This window comes from Podarcis tiliguerta (assembly GCF_965153285.1).
Source record: "Podarcis tiliguerta genome assembly, chromosome: 4".
NCBI lineage: Eukaryota > Metazoa > Chordata > Lepidosauria > Squamata > Lacertidae > Podarcis > Podarcis tiliguerta.
Window position 1 is genome coordinate 20,977,433 of NC_139537.1, and position 18,561 is coordinate 20,995,993.

General features: G+C 44.5%; 2 protein-coding genes across 2 annotated transcripts in view; one reads left to right on the plus strand and one right to left on the minus strand.

The window, feature by feature from the left end:
• AASDHPPT (aminoadipate-semialdehyde dehydrogenase-phosphopantetheinyl transferase) overlaps nt 1–8,319 on the plus strand; it is a 536,215-nt gene extending 527,896 nt beyond the window's left edge. The window contains exon 5 of the mRNA XM_083436655.1: nt 8,171–8,319. Within this exon, the coding sequence (XP_083292781.1) occupies nt 8,171–8,251 (81 nt within the window). The 3' untranslated portion in view covers nt 8,252–8,319. The remainder of the gene's footprint in view (nt 1–8,170) is intronic.
• Nucleotides 8,320–13,149: 4,830 nt separating this feature from the next.
• On the minus strand, nt 13,150–18,296 carry LOC310675804 (vitelline membrane outer layer protein 1-like). Its single transcript, XM_083436918.1, has 3 exons — nt 17,289–18,296; nt 15,675–15,769; nt 13,150–13,532 (listed from the first exon to the last, which is right to left on the minus strand). The coding sequence occupies exons 1-3, from the start codon at nt 17,460–17,462 to the stop codon at nt 13,238–13,240; spliced, it is 564 nt and encodes a 187-aa protein (XP_083293044.1). The 5' UTR covers nt 17,463–18,296; the 3' UTR covers nt 13,150–13,237.
• Nucleotides 18,297–18,561: the final 265 nt, after the last annotated feature.

Here is an 18,561-nt window from a genome sequence, read left to right on the forward strand (position 1 = left end):
CTTGTCTTCCCTTACCAAACTTCTCAGAGCAGAGCAATGTAGTTCTACTTACTGTCTCTCAGCTGCCAGGCAGAATGAAAGCGTCCTTAAGCCGAGTGAGGAAATATGAATGTGAGCAGGGGATTTATAGGGGGCAGGACAATGAAGGGTAGGAACTCCCTGTCCTGAGCAACACCTCTGAGCCATCACAAAGCAGAGCATTGGGAAGGCTATGCAATCTTCTTTGTCCTGCCCCACCCCATTACAAGTGCCTTTAGAAAATGCCTCCACAACCAGAACCCATTTGCCTGTGAGAGTGCGGAGGGCTGTCAGAGGGGTGAGGACATCATGTCAGTGCCAAAGACCAGTACTGTGCACTGTGCTTTAGAACAGGATTCAGCAACTCGCTGCTCTAGGATCCATTATCAAAAACAGGGAGTGATCTACCACCCAGGGATGGGTGCTGGGTGGGCCGGCGCCTAGCTGTCTCTCCCCCCCAAGTCAGCCCTTTCTCTCTCTCCCTCCCTCCCCCAGCAGCTCTCCCCCCCCCCCAAACCAGTTGGGCTGCGGAGCTGTCCTGTGCGAAACTTCTCCTACCCTCAAATTGCCACAAGTCCTCAAGAAGGGAGTTCAGACTTCCAGCAAAAGTGATGTTTCCTTCTCATGGGAAACCACTAGGCATGGAGGAAATGGGGAGGGAGGGCAACACATACAGAAGAGGGTGTCAGAGAGAGGGAAAAGAAGGTGTCTTGTATCTTGATAACTGTAGCTCCACTGTATATGTGGATTAGTTTTCTCAAAGGGAGAGTTACAGTTCTCTCATCAATCTGCTGTTCACAAAAGCATTCAGGTGAAGCCATGACAGTTCACTTGGTAGAAATAAGATACAACTTTGTAGTGTAAATATATCGACAGAATACCAGAACTGCTGAAGTTCACCCTCAGTTTCATAGTACCCTTCAGAATTTTACAGGAAGCCACACTGTGAGGTCTGTTAGAGACCTGCAAAGACCTGTTGGAGGATACAAACAATCATGTGGAAGAAAGGCCAATGGACAGCTGCCAAGTCTTTAAAAATGTTTATGAGGAGTGGGGAGATGGTGGCATGAGGCAAGCGCTTCCCATCCGGATACAGCAATGACTATCCCTATGAGCCAAAATAATGGGCCAAGATATACCACACTTGGTGCCTTTAGGTTTGGAAAATCAGCAAGCACCACTTCAGCGAATGAAAGCAATATTGCCCACTACTTTTGTTTGAATGGAAGGCACTTAGGGACACTTAGAGACATCAACAAAGGTCCGTATATTTAAAGCTATGGTTTTCCCAGTAGTGATGTATGGAAGTGAGAGCTGGACCACAAACAAGACCACAAACAAGGCTGATTGCCAAAGAATTGTTGCTTTTTAATTATGGTGCTGGAGGAGACTCTTGAGAGTCCCATGGACTGCAAGAAGATCAAACCTCTCCATTCTGAAGGAAATCAACCCTGAGTGCTCACTGGAAGGACAGATCCTGAAGCTGAGGCTCCAATACTTTGGCCACCTCATGAGAAGAGAAGACTCCCTGGGAAAGACCCTGATGCTGGGAAAGATTGAGGGCACAAGGAGAAGGGGACGACAGAGGACAAGATGGTTGGATAGTGTTCTCGAAGCTACTAACATGAGCTGACCAAACTGCCGGAAGCAGTGGAAGACAGGAGGGCCTGGTGCGCTCTGGTCCATGGGGTAACGAAAAGTCGGGCACGACTAAACAGCAGCAGCAGCACTTTTGTTTGAATGGAAGGCAGTTACGGACACATCCAAACAAGGAAGCAGACCTGAAAAACATGGTGCCTACTCGTGATGAAAAGCACTCCAACAGAACAACAGCAAGAGCTGCAACAGCTTTAGTGAATGCCTTGAAGGAAGAAATGTCTCTGCAATTGATGTCTAAACAGGAGCATATGAATATATGGATGGACATTCTGGAAGCAAAGTTTGGGATTTAAAAACAAAGGTGGAGGATAATGAAACAATGATCCATTCACATGGACATCAGAAATCTGTTTGTGCAATGGGACTTTTCGTTTCTTTTCTTCCTCTGCCAGCTCCTCATCCCCCCCTAAAACTCTGCTCTGGACGTTTCCCCAACCCTTTGGAGCACCTTTTGAGGTTCTGCAGGGGATGCAAAGGGAGGAAAGGAAGTCCCATTGCTCGAGGGAGTGTTCTACACTCGAGTACATCCATGACCTTTAATTTCTAAAACAGATTGTTGACTCTAGAAAACTGGCTAATCCAAATATCAAAGCTAACTGCTGAAACTAACTGCTGCTTGAAGGCAAGCACTGAAACAAATTGCTGAACTGTCCATTTCACCATTTTTTTGCTGAAATGAATCATTCATTGAAATGAATTTTTACCAGCTTAATCTGATACACTATAACCTTACAGGGCTGGAGGTAGTCTTGTGTCCATTATCCATGATCTTCCTGTTAGATTAACTGAAGTGAGTTATGCGTGGGGTGACTTTGAAAACAGTACAGAAAGTTCTGCATGGGGTATCAAGGCTCTTAAAGGGCCTGTGGGCAATTTCACTATATTGCACTAGTGATTTATTGTCTACTCCTTAAATGGATGGTGTCAGCCTATTTATGAAATGCCTTCCTTGGAAAGGCCCACCTGGTGCCATCTTTATGATGTTTACTGACCAAAGTTTTGTGTTCACATGGTTTTAGATGTGTGCTATATATTTTTTATTGATGTTCTATATTCATCTTCATATTGTCTTATGCTTTGCTATTGAAACTGTTCCTTTTTAATGCTGGAATGTGGGGGCTGCTTCTATTGAGATATATTTTATTGATTAAATGTGTTTGTCCCAGAGCAACACAAAGTGACTTACAGCCAGTCATTAGTGTATTTTAGGGAGCAATCCTGTATTTTAGGGAGGTGAAATCCTATGTTTCTTAGAGGGCATCCCAGGGGCCTATGACGTGGGGAATTCGCCATGCCCTGGTTCTCTTTTGGCAACATCTCTTCCCCCACCTCTTCATTTCACTTTAGTAAGCTGTTGTGCAAACATCTGGCTTGCTGCATTCTGAGGCCTTTTCCTCCACTTAGCCAGGTGACCTCTGCATCTTCCTAGGGCTGAGCACTATGGGAAGCAGCTCCTCCTAACCCACTTCTCTCTGCCATGACCACAAGAGGTGAATGTTTCACCTTGTCACCCCTATTTTGCTCACACACACACTGACACACATGCTGCCTGTATCTCCTCTTCCTGCTCCTCTCACAGCTGATAAGAAGGGACACACTCTGCAAGAGGGTGGCAGTCTAGGTCACTCAGCTACAACAGCCGTTCACCAGTGCAGCAAATGGAAGAGGGGAAAACTTCTATTCTGGCCACCTGAGCATTTGGGACCACAGATGTGATCATGGATCCACTACTCCACTGCTCTCTAACCATAGTTTTGATTGCTGTCCTTCAGGACTCAGAAGAAAATAACATAACATATCCATTCATCAATCCCTATATGACAGGAGCAGGGAAGCGATTTTGCCCCAAGGGGTAAATTGGAATGTGGCCAATCTTCCATGGGTGGATGGGGCCAAAAGCAGGATAAAAATCCAAATAAATAAATAGAAATAGAAAATAAATAAAATCCACAGGCACACATAGAGAGAGAAAGAGGCAGGCGGACAAGTATACATACACACATTCAGAAAGCCAGAGATCCCTTTCCCTAACCTTTAAGAATAAAAAACAGCTTTTTACTCTCCAAGAGCAAGCAGAGTCTTTTCTCTGGTTTCAGCATTGTGCAAAGATTGAAGGTAAGTGAAATGCTGCCTGCACTTTAAGAGTAAAGGCATTTGCAACCTCCTCCACCAGACTCCTGGAGTAGGAATATGTGCAAATGTGGCCTTCGGCGCTGTGGGTTAAACCACAGAGGCTAGGACTTGCCGATCGGAAGGTTGGTGGTTTGAATCCCTGCGACGAGGTGAGCTCCCGTTGCTCGGTCCCTGCTCCTGCCAACCTAGCAGTTCGAAAGCAAGTCAAAGGGCAAGTAGATAAATAGGTACCGCTCTGGCAGGAAGGTAAACGCTGTTTTCATGCGCTGCTCTGGTTCACCAGAAGTGGCTTAGTCATGCTGGCCACATGACCTGGAAAGCTATACGCCGGCTCCCAATGCCAATAAAGTGAGATGAGCGCCACAACCCCAGAGTTAGTCATGACTGGTCCTAATGGTCAGGGGTCCCTTTACCTTTACTCTCAAATAACAGCCCGAGGCTTATCTCTGAGCTTAGCACTTTGAGCTCTTGGTGATGCTTGGTGCCAGGGGTGCCGATTTGAATACAATATGGGGGCAGGCAGGTAAGCTCTGCCCCACATAATTGATCACATGATTCACACCATTTGAATGGCAATGCCCATCAACTGGGGGGGGGGGGGGAGTGTGTTAAGATATTCCATTCCACCTTAAGAGGAACAGCCTATTGTGTGTCACATGCCTGTTTACATTCCAGCACAGCTTGCTGGGAACTTCCGTTTTGTGTATAGTTTTGCTTATGCTTCTTGCTTTGGACATGAAGGAGAGCAGACAAGTTTTCTTTGTCCTGATGTATGCTAAATAAGCTAAAGAGATATGCTTCAGCTTATTTTATTTCTTTTTTAACAGTGAAAGAACAGAACAGGACAGGCGGTCATCGAATGTATTATAAAAAGATGTCTCTCGTGTGTTTTTCTGTATGAGAGAAATAATCAAAAGGAATTCTGTAAGAGAAAATAACATATATAGTTTCTGTTGTCACAAAATTTGGTATTCCAATGATTCATAAATGAACTTCATTCCATCTTTCAATAAATTTGTCTGGTGAATATCTTTTTTATAATATTTTCACTGAGTTTTAATATAACAACAAAAAAGTGAACTGTAACAAAGTATCAAATGACACAGAGAATGAACCAAACATTTTCCCCAAACGTAACATGAGGGTTAGCGTGTGTAATATTTGAAGACTTAATTGAAACAAGAGAATCACTTAGCTTTTTTAATGATCTGATGCATGTCTACTTCATTATAAGTAAGTTTATGTTGTTGTTGTTGTTGTTTTAAAAAAGCAGTCCACATATGCTTGTAGCAGTTGAAAATTGAAAGAGACCCCAGAGATTTCCAAAATCATGCTATATTCTGTCTAAATACAATCGCCTTATCTGATTCAGGGGGTGGGGAATCGGTGACCCCTCCAACAGATGAGTCACTGCTGCTTACAAGGAAGGACAGAAAGAGAAGCAGTCGGCACAGTGCAGACACACCAGCAGGAGTACTGGATTGGCTCTGCCAGTGTGTTTGCACCACACCAAGCTCCCCAATGCCTTGCCCCTCTCCCTTTACAGCAAGCAGCAGCAGTTCAGCTGTCAGGAGGCCAGGTAAGCACCACCACTGCACACTGTCATCCTCTGCTGCCAGCGGACGAGGGCTGTGCAGCAGGGTGGCAGATCAGTCACAACAGAACATCCGCACATCATTAAGTCCTGTCATATCAGAACTGTTTTGGTTATCTTCCACCTTTGTTTGGATGCCACATATGAAGCCCGTAGTGCAGTTGCTGCTCCAGGGGCCAAAATTGCCCCAGGATGTAGACTTGCCCTTCAGTGTAGACCCATCATCACACATGAAATGAATGTTATTGGCTCCCGTATCATCAAATATCCCTTGTGGTGGTTCCACACTCATAGAAAAGGACACCAGGTTGCCTCTTCTGCATTTCTCAATCTCACTCCATTTTCCAAGCCTGTAAAAAGAAAAGACAACGACGGCAATGTCCAAATTAAAGTTCATACACTGCCCTTTGTCAGAAACATAAACTTACAGATCTGTCTTCTGAATAAATGATTCCAAATTAGAGCAAAATTCATAGCCTGCTCAGTTATTATAACATTCCCCTGCATGCATGCACAATATTCTCTTCCTGTGGCCTTCTGGGGGTGAGGAGTTACTTCTGGGATTAGATATAAACACAAAACTACCCATATTGGTTCCCTATTGCAAGTATTTAGTCTCCATTTGCACTGGCTTTTACCATCCTTCTGGATGGAATTCTGCCTCCTTTGTAATTGGCATTTTATACTGAGTCTCTTTCTCTTTCTCTGTCTGCTTCTTTATTTTAACAATGTTTGGGGTTTTGCTGCATTGTGTCAGAAACATAGACCAACACAGAACTAGCACTGTGAAGCCTCAGTCTGAACTTACTTACCTGGGAATAAGTAGAGATAAGTGAACCTATCAGTTCTGGTTTCTCTCCATTTCATAATTTTTCCAGTCTTTAAGTTCCCATGTCAGTTTTTAATTACCGTATTTTTTGCTCTATAAGACTCACTTTTTCCCTCCTAAAAAGTAAGGGGAAATGTGTGTGCGTCTTATGGAGCAAATGCAGACTGCGCAGCTATCCCAGAAGCCAGAACAGCAAGAGGGATTGATGCTTTCACTGCACAGCGATCCCTCTTGCTATTCTGGCTTCTGAGATTCAGAATATTTTTTTTCTTGTTTTCTTCCTCCCAAAACTAGGTGCGTCTTGTGGTCTGGTGTGTCTTATAGAACGAAAATTACGGTATTTTTTTAAAGGCGTCATGAAAGATCTGTGAGGATTTCAGTGCAATTCTTCTTATTTAACTAAGAAACTATGTATATATGACTGGGTTGTAATAAAACAGTGGGCTATACCACTGAGTCTCTTGGGCTTGCTGGTTGGAAGGTTGGCAGTTTGAATCCGTGCAACAAGGTGAGCTCCCGTTGCTCTGTAGATAAGTAGATAAATAGGTCCCGCTGTGACAGGAAAATAAACGGAGTGTCCGTATGCTCTGGTTTCCATCACAGTGTCCATTGCACCAGAAGTGGTTTAGTCATGCTGGCCACATGACCCGGAAAACTATCTGTGGACAAATGCCGGCTTCCTCCGATTTGCCCTGGAGGTGCCATGATTAGTTTGGGTTGATGCACTAACCAAAAAAAAAAAAAAAGATCCACTAGCTTTTCTGATTACAGTTTGATTCCTTTGAGTTTTATAGTGTTGCTATAGGATTGGGGCATTGGTTCGGATCAGGGGTCAGCAAACCTTTTCAGCAAAGAGGCGGTCCACTGTCCCTCAGACCTTGGGGGGAGCGGACTATATTTTGAAGGGGGGGAAATGAATGAATTCCTATGCCCCACAAATAACCCAGAGATGCATTTTAAATAAAAGGATACATTCTACTCATATAAAAACACGCTGATCCGTGGGCTGGATTTAGAAGGCAATTGGGCCAGATCCAGCCTCTGGGCCTTAGTTTGCCTACCCATGGTTTGGATGAAGTCTTTGGATCCCAACCAAGCCTGTGATTTTGTATGTGTAAGATGCAAGTTTATAGTAGAAGAGAATTGCTGAAGTGATTAACAAACCAGTTTGTTAAGTTAATATTCCTAGCTGAGCCTGTAAGTAGCCTTTGTACATATCTAAAGAGCTGGTCAAGAACAGATTGAACATTAAACGCTTTACTGTTGTAAAGCATTTCGGTGCTGTAACCAAAACCAAGGAGCTCCTGATCCCAATCGGTCAACTATGGGGCTTACTGAAAGCTGAGAGTGGAGAGATATGGGAAGCAGCCCTTAGTCCAGAGTAGCTATCTTTGAATTACAACCATTCTTGCATATCAAGCCATGTGGTTCTGCTGTTAGAGATCTGCAGGTCAGCATTACCCTCACTCTGAATACTGTTGAATTGTTTCTTTAAATGTAAAGGTTCATCATTGTTTCACCCGATGTGTATATCTTTAAGGGGCCAGAGCAAGGGCCAGAGCAAAATAACGAGATCCAGCTTTACAGCTGTGAAACATAGCAGGTGCTGCTGAGTTGCATTGATTAAGCTGTGGCAGGAATTGGGTGTAGTATATAAGGAGCAGCACCTAGCTCTGCCATTACCCTAGGGGATGGGTTGGTGGTGGGGTCGTGTTTGTTTGTTAATGTATTTAGTGTAAAAGGAGTTTTTGTTTTTCTTATTAAAACCTTGTTTAAGTTATTTTTGAGTCCCTTTTTAATGCATGGTCTCCCCAGCAAGCTCTCTGCAGCGCTACCATACTGCAAAAAGCCAACAAATACATACCCTTCAAGTGTCCCAATTTTCCCAGGATATCCTGGAATTACAGAAGCTATCCTGGCTTCTGATTTTAGAATAGAATCATAGAGTTGGAATAGACCACAAGGGCCATCGAGTCCAACCCCCTGCCAAGCAGGAAACACCATCAGAGCACTCCTGACATATGGTTGTCAAGCCTCTGCTTAAAGACCTCCAAAGAAGGAGACTCCACCACACTCCTTGGCAGCAAATTCCACTTTCGAACAGCTCTTACTGTCAGGAAGTTCTGGACTATCCTGGACTATCCCGTTTCCCCTGTCCAGCACCACCACCATGCCCAGGGAGGGAGGAGGTGGCACTTGCAGCCAGTGTTGACACTTGCAGTAGTGCTGAGTTCTCATGCAAGTCCAGCAAGAGCATGGCACCAAAAGACTTGCTGGCTTGCTGCCACACATGTCAGCTGGCTCCCACAGAAGTGCAGCACCTAAAGACATGGGTTCCAGTTTTCTTCAGGGGAATGTTGGAGGCCATGTGATAGGCAAAACTTTTACTGCCGCCACCCCTTTCGGGGTAACTCAAGGAAGAGGGTGGGTCACTGAAAACAGGGATGGCACATTAAGATACTGCTGGGAAATAGTGTGAAAAGTGCCCCCCGCATTTTGAGGCTTGCCTCCCCACTTACCACAAGAACAATTCAGGTGGGTCCTCCACCACCTTTGTACCTCATTCAAGTGGTCTAATCCCATGTCACAATCCTTGCACCACTTCCCTTTAACCTTGCCAAGCTGCTGATAGGAGAACAATGCAGTTGTCAGAATGGGAGATGCCTTGAGCTAAGCAGTAAAATATGAATGTAGGCAGGGCAGAGAGCATAGGGCAGAACAGGGAAGGGCAATGTGGGAGTCATTCTCCTGAACAGCAGCTGCCATGCTTGGCTGCCCCATAGCTAGGGATAGGGGAGAAATTCAATTTGGTTTGCGTTTAAAGGTGAACTTGCCTGACTGAGTTTCTGAAACATGACTAGGACAAAAACACAGCCATCCTTTGAAATTTGCGCTTCTCTGAATTTTGCACTACGGTTCTCCAGGCAAGTAAGATGTAAAGAAAAGCATATATTGGGGTAAGTATGTCTAAAAATACTTACCCCAATACAACATAGAAACACATTATATTAAGGAAAATTGCTCTGCAGAGTTGCCTGTATTAGGCAACACTACATGCATAAATTTACATGTGCATATTGGGAGGAAAATGTACTGAAATGCTGGTGAATTTTCTTGAGAAAAAAGAAAGAAAGAAAGAAATGCAAATTGATACGGAAGTGTGAAGCTTAAGTGAAATAGTGAGAAACTGGTTTGGACAGGTTCACCTTTCACTATCTGCTGAGCAGAGAGCAGAGGAACGACTATAGAGTTTCTACGACTTGCCCATCCCCAACACTGGTTTCCTTGAGTATGTGCCTCCAAAACCAATTAGCCATAGAGTGTACTTTGGCACTCTACCCTTTCCCTTTTCATTCTTTTGTACGTAATGCAATTGGTTATTTCCCTCTTGCTGTCCATCCAGTGATTTGATTGGCCTATGGATTTCTGGCACATGTGTCTGCAAGAAACATAAATAAGTATAGACTGTAATAATCAACAATGTGTTTAAGCAACAATCACCCTTTGAATGAATTCATGGGTCTTGTGAAGGAAAAGCACACACTTCTCTTTTTTCATTTGCTTCTTTCAGAAGGAAAGAAGATAAGCCACTCAAAAGAAAGGTACACCTTGGTATTTAAGAAGGAACATCTTGTGATATATTTAAAATCCAAAACTAGAGCAGCCTTGTGCTACTTAATGAATGATAAATTACTGAGGTACTTGCAGTAAGGTACAGTACCTAGTATATCCCTGAGAAGAGAATCTCCTGTCCTTCAATTTGCCTGAATTTGGCTCTCAGCCTGTTGTAACCAGTGGAATGCAACCAGTCCCTTTGAGGAAGCATGAATGTATGTGTTTCTTTATCCTACTGACAACATTCATATATTGTTCAATAATTATCGGAAACAAATAATCGCAGATAGAAATCACAGCAGGAAACCATACCAAGCAGCCCAAAAGCACTGAACTATCTTAAAAACATAAAACACCTGGGAAAATGGAAAGATCTTCACTTAATGCCAAAATGATTACAGTATTGGGGCCACCCAGATAAGCTTAGCTGGGCAAGGCATTAAATAACCAGGATGCCACTACCAAAAAGGCTCTTTCCACCCATCACACCTTACTTGGTGGGGGACCCAAAGAAGGAACCTTAAAGCGGGTGTGTCAATAAAAAGATATTTAAGGTAAAGGTAAAGGTACCACTGACCATTAGGTCCAGTCGTGACCGACTCTGGGGCTGCAGCGCTCATCTCACTTTATTGGCCGAGGGAGCCGTCGTACAGCTTCCGGGTCATGTGGCCAGCATGACTAAGCCGCTTCTGGCGAACCAGAAATGCCGTGTCCCTTCCCATCGGAGCGGTACCTATTTATCTACTTGCACTTTGACGTGCTTTCAAACTGCTAGGTTGGCAGGAGCAGGGACCGAGCAACGGGAGCTCACCCCGTTGTGGGGATTCGAACCACCAACCTTCTGATCGGCAAGCCCTATGCTCTGTGGTTTAACCCACAGCGCCACCTAGTGCCAAAAGGACCACATGTGGACAGCTTAGAACTCACATGGTAAATCACAACCAACCAGGTTTCTAATTTACATAAGCTGCATTCTGTGCAGTACCAAAGGTTTATTTGTGTCGACCTCCCACCACCATCTGTAACACTTCATGAAAAGATTGGGGTTTTTTGGTTTGGGGGTTGTTGTTTTTTGTAAAATGTCTGTATGTCAATCAGAACTTGGAGCAGCTGTGCTTGTGACAAACTTCTGTCCCTGCAACCAGCAACCACAGTCATATTGTTTACCAGTGGGTTGTTGTTTTTCCCACAACATGTTGATGGGAAGGCAAACATTATGGAAAGTACCTTATTGGAGATCTTCCAGAAAACCTAAAGTTTAAAAACATATAAAGATGATGAGAACCTCTCTGCATTTCCAGATTTCAGGAGAATGGAAAGGATAGGAAGCTGGTAAGGGCACAATCCAAAATCCTTGTACCAACACATAGTCAACTACAAATTTCCTCTGCCTAAGCATATCCATCAACTGCCCTGGGGGGGGGGGGATGGGACATCCTTTTTAAAGAGAGGACAGAGGCCAAAATGGAAACTGAAGGTACTTTTTTTTACCTTTGGTGGACGTGCCCAAGGATTAAGGCTTTCTTGGAGATGATTTATAATGAAATGAAAAAGGTATTTAAATATACCTTCCAGAAGAAACCAGAGGCCTTTCTCCTGGGCATGGTTGGCCAATTGGTGTTAAAGAAAGACAGAACTTTTTTTATGTATGCTACAACAGCAGCAAGAATACTCATCGCGAAGTATTGGAAGACACAAGAACTACCCACTCTGGAAGAATGGCAGATGAAGGTGATGGACTATATGGAATTAGCAGAAATGACCGGCAGAATCCGAGACCAGGGAGAAGAGTTGGTGGAAGAAGATTGGAAGAAATTTAAAGATTATCTACAGAAACAATGTAAAATTAATGAATGATGGAATGATGTTGGATTGAGGCTAAGGGGTTTTTAGCAATAATGTTTGAAAGATTAGGGAAAAAGGGAATGTCAATAGAGGGAAAGGTAAAGTTAAAAATATTAAGACTAAAATTAAGATAAAGGTAAAGAGGGAAAGGATTTGCTGAACAAACAATTGAACTGGAATACAAAGGGGGGAGGTGTGGGGAAGTCCGAGAAACAAGCTAATGTAAGATATGTTCTGAAAGATGGAATTGTTTTTAATTGTTATTATTTTTTGTATTTTTTTGGTATTTTTTCTTTTTCTTTTTTTGTTTGTTTTCTTTGTTACTTTGTGAAAATCTTAATAAAATATTATATATATAAAAAAAATGGTTGCTGCAATCTTGTGAGATTTCAGACTACACTTTTTTCAGGCACAGTGCCCGAAAGCACACAAGATCGTTGCCCCACAAAAAATGCTTTTGGGGGGCAGTGATCTTGTGTGTTGCTCCAAAATGCATGTTTCAAGGCCTTGTGCCCCCAAAAGGCCTTTTGGAGGGTGATTTGGTGCGACTCACATGAGTCACACACAAGTGCAGACTTGGTACATGGTGTCCCAGATTTGGCCGTGTTGTGTTGGAAGGTAAACCTAAGAATTGTTGGGATTAAAGTAACAATGCTTGCAATAAGTTACCTTGAACCAGTATGGGGCGATAGAAAGGGCAGGCGGTTGTCTCCTGTTCAGAGGCTTCCATTTGGACAATGAAACATTAATGCTAAGGTCATCATTCTTCAATATAGGTACAATGGTGGACTATATATGTGTTGATTGGGTGATTTTAAAAATGTATACAGACACTCTCTCTCTCTCTCTCACACACACACACACACACACACACACACACCCAGAAGGAAGGAAGACCCAAGTTAAAAATAGCATGAACGTCTGCCTTTGCTGCTCCCTCTTGGTTGTAAAATGTAAATGTTGCTGCTCAATCACACAGCTATTTGGGACAGTGGTCACTTCACCAGGAAGTACACTGATGTTCACGCACAACTGGGAAGTCCCTTCTGCAGGCAGTTGTTGTGTTTCCCCCATAGTTTATTACAGGCATAGGCAAACATGGCCCTCCAGATGTTTTGAGACTACAATTCTCATCATCCCTGACCACTGGTCCTGTTAGCTAGGGATGATGGCAATTGTAGTCCCAAAACATCTGGAGGGCCGAGTTTGCCTATGCCTGGTTTATTACCTTTGTGACTTGCACTTCTCCACACACCCCACCCCACCCCACATATTGGTTGAAAATACAGAATGTTGGTAGCAGGCTGGTTTCTTACTAAGCAAATTGACAGAACAGTGCCTCCAACACTATCAACACCTGCATAGCTGTGCCCCTTATTTAATATTTTTCATTGCCTCTCATTGGGAAGTGATAGGTGCAGAGTTAAGTAATTTGGTTCAGAATAGACACACACCATTCTCAAGCTGATATTTAATTGTGGTTAACATCCATGACAACTGATAGTAGCAGAGAAACATTGTATGATAAGGAGACACCATAGTGTTCAGCGGCAGCAGAAGAGCTCCACATCATTCAGTGCTGTGTCATCGCGCTCGCCTTGGTAACCCTGCACCTTTGTCTGGATCCCGCAGACAGAACCAGAATAGCAGCGACTGCTCCAAGAGCCAAATCTACCCCAGGCAAGTCCCTGGCCTGTCAGTGTAGTTCCGTCTTGGCAGGTGAACTGCACGTTGTTGGCTGCTGTATCATCGCCTTTGCCTTGATGTTCTTCCACTCTCAGAGAGAAAGAGATCAGATTGCCCTGGGGACAGTATTTAATATCTTTCCAGGATCCCCACCTGTCAAAGAAGATACTAATGTTAATTAGAAATGCACAAGGATCCTTCTGCTTGCTCCAAATGGGACCAAGCACTTGTGAGCATTCCAAGAGGATGCTCCAAAAGCCACAAAGGCCTTTCCATTGCTGCCTTCAAATGTCCACAACGTACCTGCCTCTGTCTCTCCTTCCACCCCAACATTCTCTCCTCCCAGTGAAGGCAGTAGTCCATGGCCAGGAACCCAGAATTAGGTAGAGCTAGTAAGTCTATGAAAATGTTTGATATCATTTTGATGTTTCATTTACAATAAATCTTGCTTGGTAGAATGATCTAGCAAAATTATATATTTACTGGAAAAGGAGAGAGATGACAGGGCACATAGATCAGTTTACTAGGGCTCGACTTCTTTTGAGTTAGAGAACTCTCCTGAAGCAAAACAACCAATATATTTCCGAGGATGTAATGTGGAATATAAGATTATGATCCTCCACTTCTGCTATCAAGAAGAAAACACCAACAACTAGGGCATCATATGCCTGAGTACAGGGAATGGGGATAGGCTTTAGATAGTTTAAAATTGTTTTCAAATGTTTCAAATATGTTTTGTTTTAATAGTACTTTTAAAACAAAGTACATATTTGGGAGGAAAGGTGTGCTAGGTAAAGGTACCCCTGCCCGTACGGGCCAGTCTTGACAGACTCTAGGGTTGTGCGCTCATCTCACTCTAGAGGCCGGGAGCCAGCGCTGTCCGCAGACACTTCTGGATCATGTGGCCAGCGTGACGAAGCTGCATCTGGTGAGCCAGCACAGCACAAGGAACGCCGTTTACCTTCCCGCTAGTAAGCGGTCCCTATTTATCTACTTGCACCCGAGGGTGCTTTCAAACTGCTAGGTTGGCAGGCGCTGGGACCGAGCGACGGGAGCGCACCCCGCCACGGGGATTCGAACCGTCGACCTTGCGATTGGCAAGTCCTAGGCGCTGAGACTTTTACCCACAGCGCCACCCACGTCCCGAGTTGGGCTAGTACTTTAATAATTAGTGGTCCTGTAAGGAAAAACAATAACTGACTTCGGCTGCAATCCTACAAACACTTTGTTGTTGTTTAGTCATTTAGTCGTGTCCGACTCTTCGTGACCCCATGGACCAGAGCACACCAGGCACTCCTGTCTTCCACTGCCTCCTGCAGTTTGGTCAAACTCATGCTAGTAGCTTCGAGAACACTGTTCAACCATCTCATCCTCTGTCGTCCCCTTCTCCTTGAGCCCTCCATCTTTCCCAACATCAGGGTCTTTTCCAGGGAGTCTTTTCTTCTCATGAGGCGGCCAAAGTATTGGAGCCTCAGCTTCATGATCTGTCCTTCCAGTGACAAACACTTTACCTAGAAGTAAGTCTCACTGAACTCAATGCAACTCCCAAACAAATAACTTCACTTAGTCCTTCCAGTTATTTAATCCCTGACAGTAATATGGTGTTTTCTAAGAACATCCTGATTCTCTTGAATAGAATTGGAGTCTGTCTCTATTCGTTTCTTGGTTTCCATGAGGCAGAGCCAGGTCCATATTTGGCCTTGAGTAAGATCCCCTTAATACAGAGCTTTCCGAACTTTTCATGAAGGAGTGTGGGGAGAGTTCACACGACACACCTACACACTGCAGCTGACACACAGTTTGGAAAGCTCTGCCTTAATGTTTCCCTCCTTAAGTGTCATCACTGCCCCTTCATTTGCCTTCTTCTCTGAGTCCAACACATAGGGCAAAAGAGGAGGGCAGGAAGAGCAGAATCTGCTCATCCTCCTTCCTCCTTGCACTACTCACTTGCTCAGAGAGGTTAAGTGAACATGCAAGGAGGAGGAGCAGCTAAGCAAGGAAGAGCCAGAGGTTGGTACAGGGTCCCCTACTGAAGTACAGGCCTCAGCAAGTGTCCAGCAGTGCCAGCCCCTCAGGCTGGATTTGCCATGAATTCTGTGGTCTTGCAAAGTAGTGTTCGAAACCAGGAAAATGCTAGAGTTGATACCACTTGAGAGTTTTGAACAGGCAGTATGAATCCTGATGTTCACCTTTTGGTGGTGCTGATTTAATCCAGCGTAAGTAATTTCCTGTCAGCCCCTCCCGTCTTCCAAACAATTACACCAAAGAATAAATGAAAGCAAGAAAGCTACTTACGGTCCAACTGAAGACTCAATTATTGATCCATCAGTGCAGTGGAGACGGACTCCATTCAGGGCTGTATCATCCCCAAGGCCTTGAACTGGCTCTACCTATTGGGGAAAATATGCCAGGCTAGCTTCCTCATGAGGTGATTATCTGGGTGATGGCCCATTCAGAGAACAAAGGAAAAGGGGCTCTGTACCAGACACCAAATAGGTGGGACCCATCCTTCAACTCTTAGATAGTTAGAAAGACAAGCCTGGGTTTTAGAGCAGAGTTTTTGGTGTTGTGAGGTAGAAGAAAAGCAGCAAGCAGAATAATGTTTGATTTCTGTTTGTATCCAAGGCTGTGGCTATGAGAGAAGCAAAACCCTTTTGTAGGTAATGCTGTAAACCTCTCCATTGTGGGCTCAGATTGTATATATGTGCAAATTAAACCATATATCATAAAGACACCACAGTCTCCACTGTGCCTTACTCTAAAAGGAAACCCGAACCCTGGGTAAGCACTTGGAACTCCTGGAATCTCGCACCACTTGGAAACTGGGCTGGTATGCAACAGTGGTGTCAGAAGGTGAGATTTGTGTTTCCTGGAGGTGGACCTGTGAGGAAGGTGTGGCCATGCCAAAATGAAAGGAGGAACAGCAACTTCCCTGGAGTAGGTCAGGTAGATGCTCCAGCAGCTGTTAGTGCAGCAGTGAGGCCAGCTACCTGAGGAGCTGATGATGACTGATTTCTCTACTCCCTGGGAGCCTAATGTGGAAAACGGGATGCAGGAGAAAAGTGCTTCAGTGGAGGACAAACTGCAGGATGGAGGTGAAGAGCGGCTGCTAATAGATCTCTTTATTCCATGTGTGCCAGTGGAACAGGAGGAGCAGCCTCACTCTAAAAGGAAACATGAACCCCAGCTAAGTGCCTGGAAACTCTGGAATCTTGCACCACTGGGGTGGCATTCATTAATATCATGGAGTCCCATTCTAACCACATAGCACAGAAAGAAAACAATCTTACCATTGAGAAAAAACTCTTATTCCTTGTACAAATCACTGGGGGTGGGGGAAATGGGGATGGTATTCAGCTAAGCTTTACACAGATTTGTCCCATTAATGAACACTGCTAAAGTCTATTAATTGCATAAGGCTTCTCTTGAGTAAAGCTGAGCTGAATACAGTACCTCCAAAAGATATTGCCTTGTGAGACAGTTGGAAGGACTTCATTGACCATACCTGGCCCAACGGTCACTGGTCCCAACAGGATGCAACCACTTACATACAACCTGTGGCACTGAGGGGGACTTGCACCCCTAAACACACACACACACACACACACGGAAACAAACCATGCTAGAATACTTTCCCAGTAAAGAAATGAATTTAACAGAATCTCTCCTGATCAACCTCAGGGTAGGCGAAGAGGAAACCAGCCCATCACCTGGTTGCTGATATCTGGCCCACCACTCCACCTTTTAGACAAAGGGGAAGAATAATAGACTTAAGAGTACAGCCATTGCCTGTGCCTCCCCCCACCCCATGAAGGTCTAAAACTATGTTCTGGGAAGGATTCAGAAAGAAAGGAGGGGAAGACCTTTAGAGAGAGCTGGATGTGACAACATCTGAGGAGCAAGCCTTACCTTCAGTGAGAAGCCATGAGCATAAGATCCTGCTGGACAAAACTGGATTGCACCCCATATACCCCATGGTCCTCCATTTGACACTGTGAGGATAGAATTATAGTTTCGGGCTTCTGCAGGCGCAAGGCAGCAGGAGAGGGTCAAGAAGACCACAGCCAGGATGGTAAAATCCATGGAAAGTGATTTGTTCTGAATCGAGGTGCAGAATGTTAAAGAAAATTGGGAATTTATAGCCCAGGACTTTGAGCTGTGCTGCTATTTCCAGAACTCAGTAAGAAGTCAGGCAATACCACCAGAAGACAGAGTTGCATTAAATGCACATCATGTCAAAAAGGGGCCAGGAAGTTTACAGAAGAGTTGGATTCCCCAAACCCTCTCAGAGTTGCTGGAACTCATCCAAGGTGAAATAATCCTGCAAAAATTTAACCTCTTCTCCATCTTTGCAATGTCCCTCAACACACTTGGCTATTATATCCACATCCTTGGAACTGCAACAATGAGAATTCAGGAGATGTGAAAGAAGGGAGAAACGTCACTAAATGCTGAGTCTAGGTTTGTGAATCATACATGCTGGGGTGCAAACTGGCCCCATAATGAGCCATTCTGACCTACAGCTCGCAGGCTGCGGATCATGGAAAAAACCACTACCAGAAGGAAAGAAAATTCCAGTGGAATGAGGGGTAACATATAAGTTCTAGGCAGGAGATTTGTGTGCCACATGTTAAGATTCCCGGAATAAAAATTAACAGTATATGTTAATGACACAAACCAGGAATAGGATGGGGGGGGGATTTGTGGTCTCTGTGGTTTGTACTTCCTACCCCCATCCCAAATACAAATCTGGGACTTTACTCGTTGGCGAAATAATCTGAAATTGAGTAGCAGGCTTGTTTCTCACTAAGCAGTTGGGCAGAATAGAGCCTCCACATTTTTCTCTAACTGCCAGATGGGAATTCTCTGATGTACTAAACAGGCAATGTTTAGCTGATTCACCCTTAACATAGGACCTCAACCGTGGCCCTATGATTTCTTCCTGCAGATACAGTGGTACCTTGGGTTACAGACGCTTCAGGTTACATACTGTCAGGGGTTCAGGAGCAGAGTCACAGGAGAGGGAGGAAATGGAGAGCGAGGGGGAGGAGTCCGAAGGAAATGTCAGCGGTGACAGCAGTCCGAGGTCTCTGAGTCTCTCCAGTGACTCGGAGGATTCACAGAAAGGGGCCCCCATAGTCAGGGCAAGGGGAGTGCCAAGGGGGACACCTCGGGAAGAAGG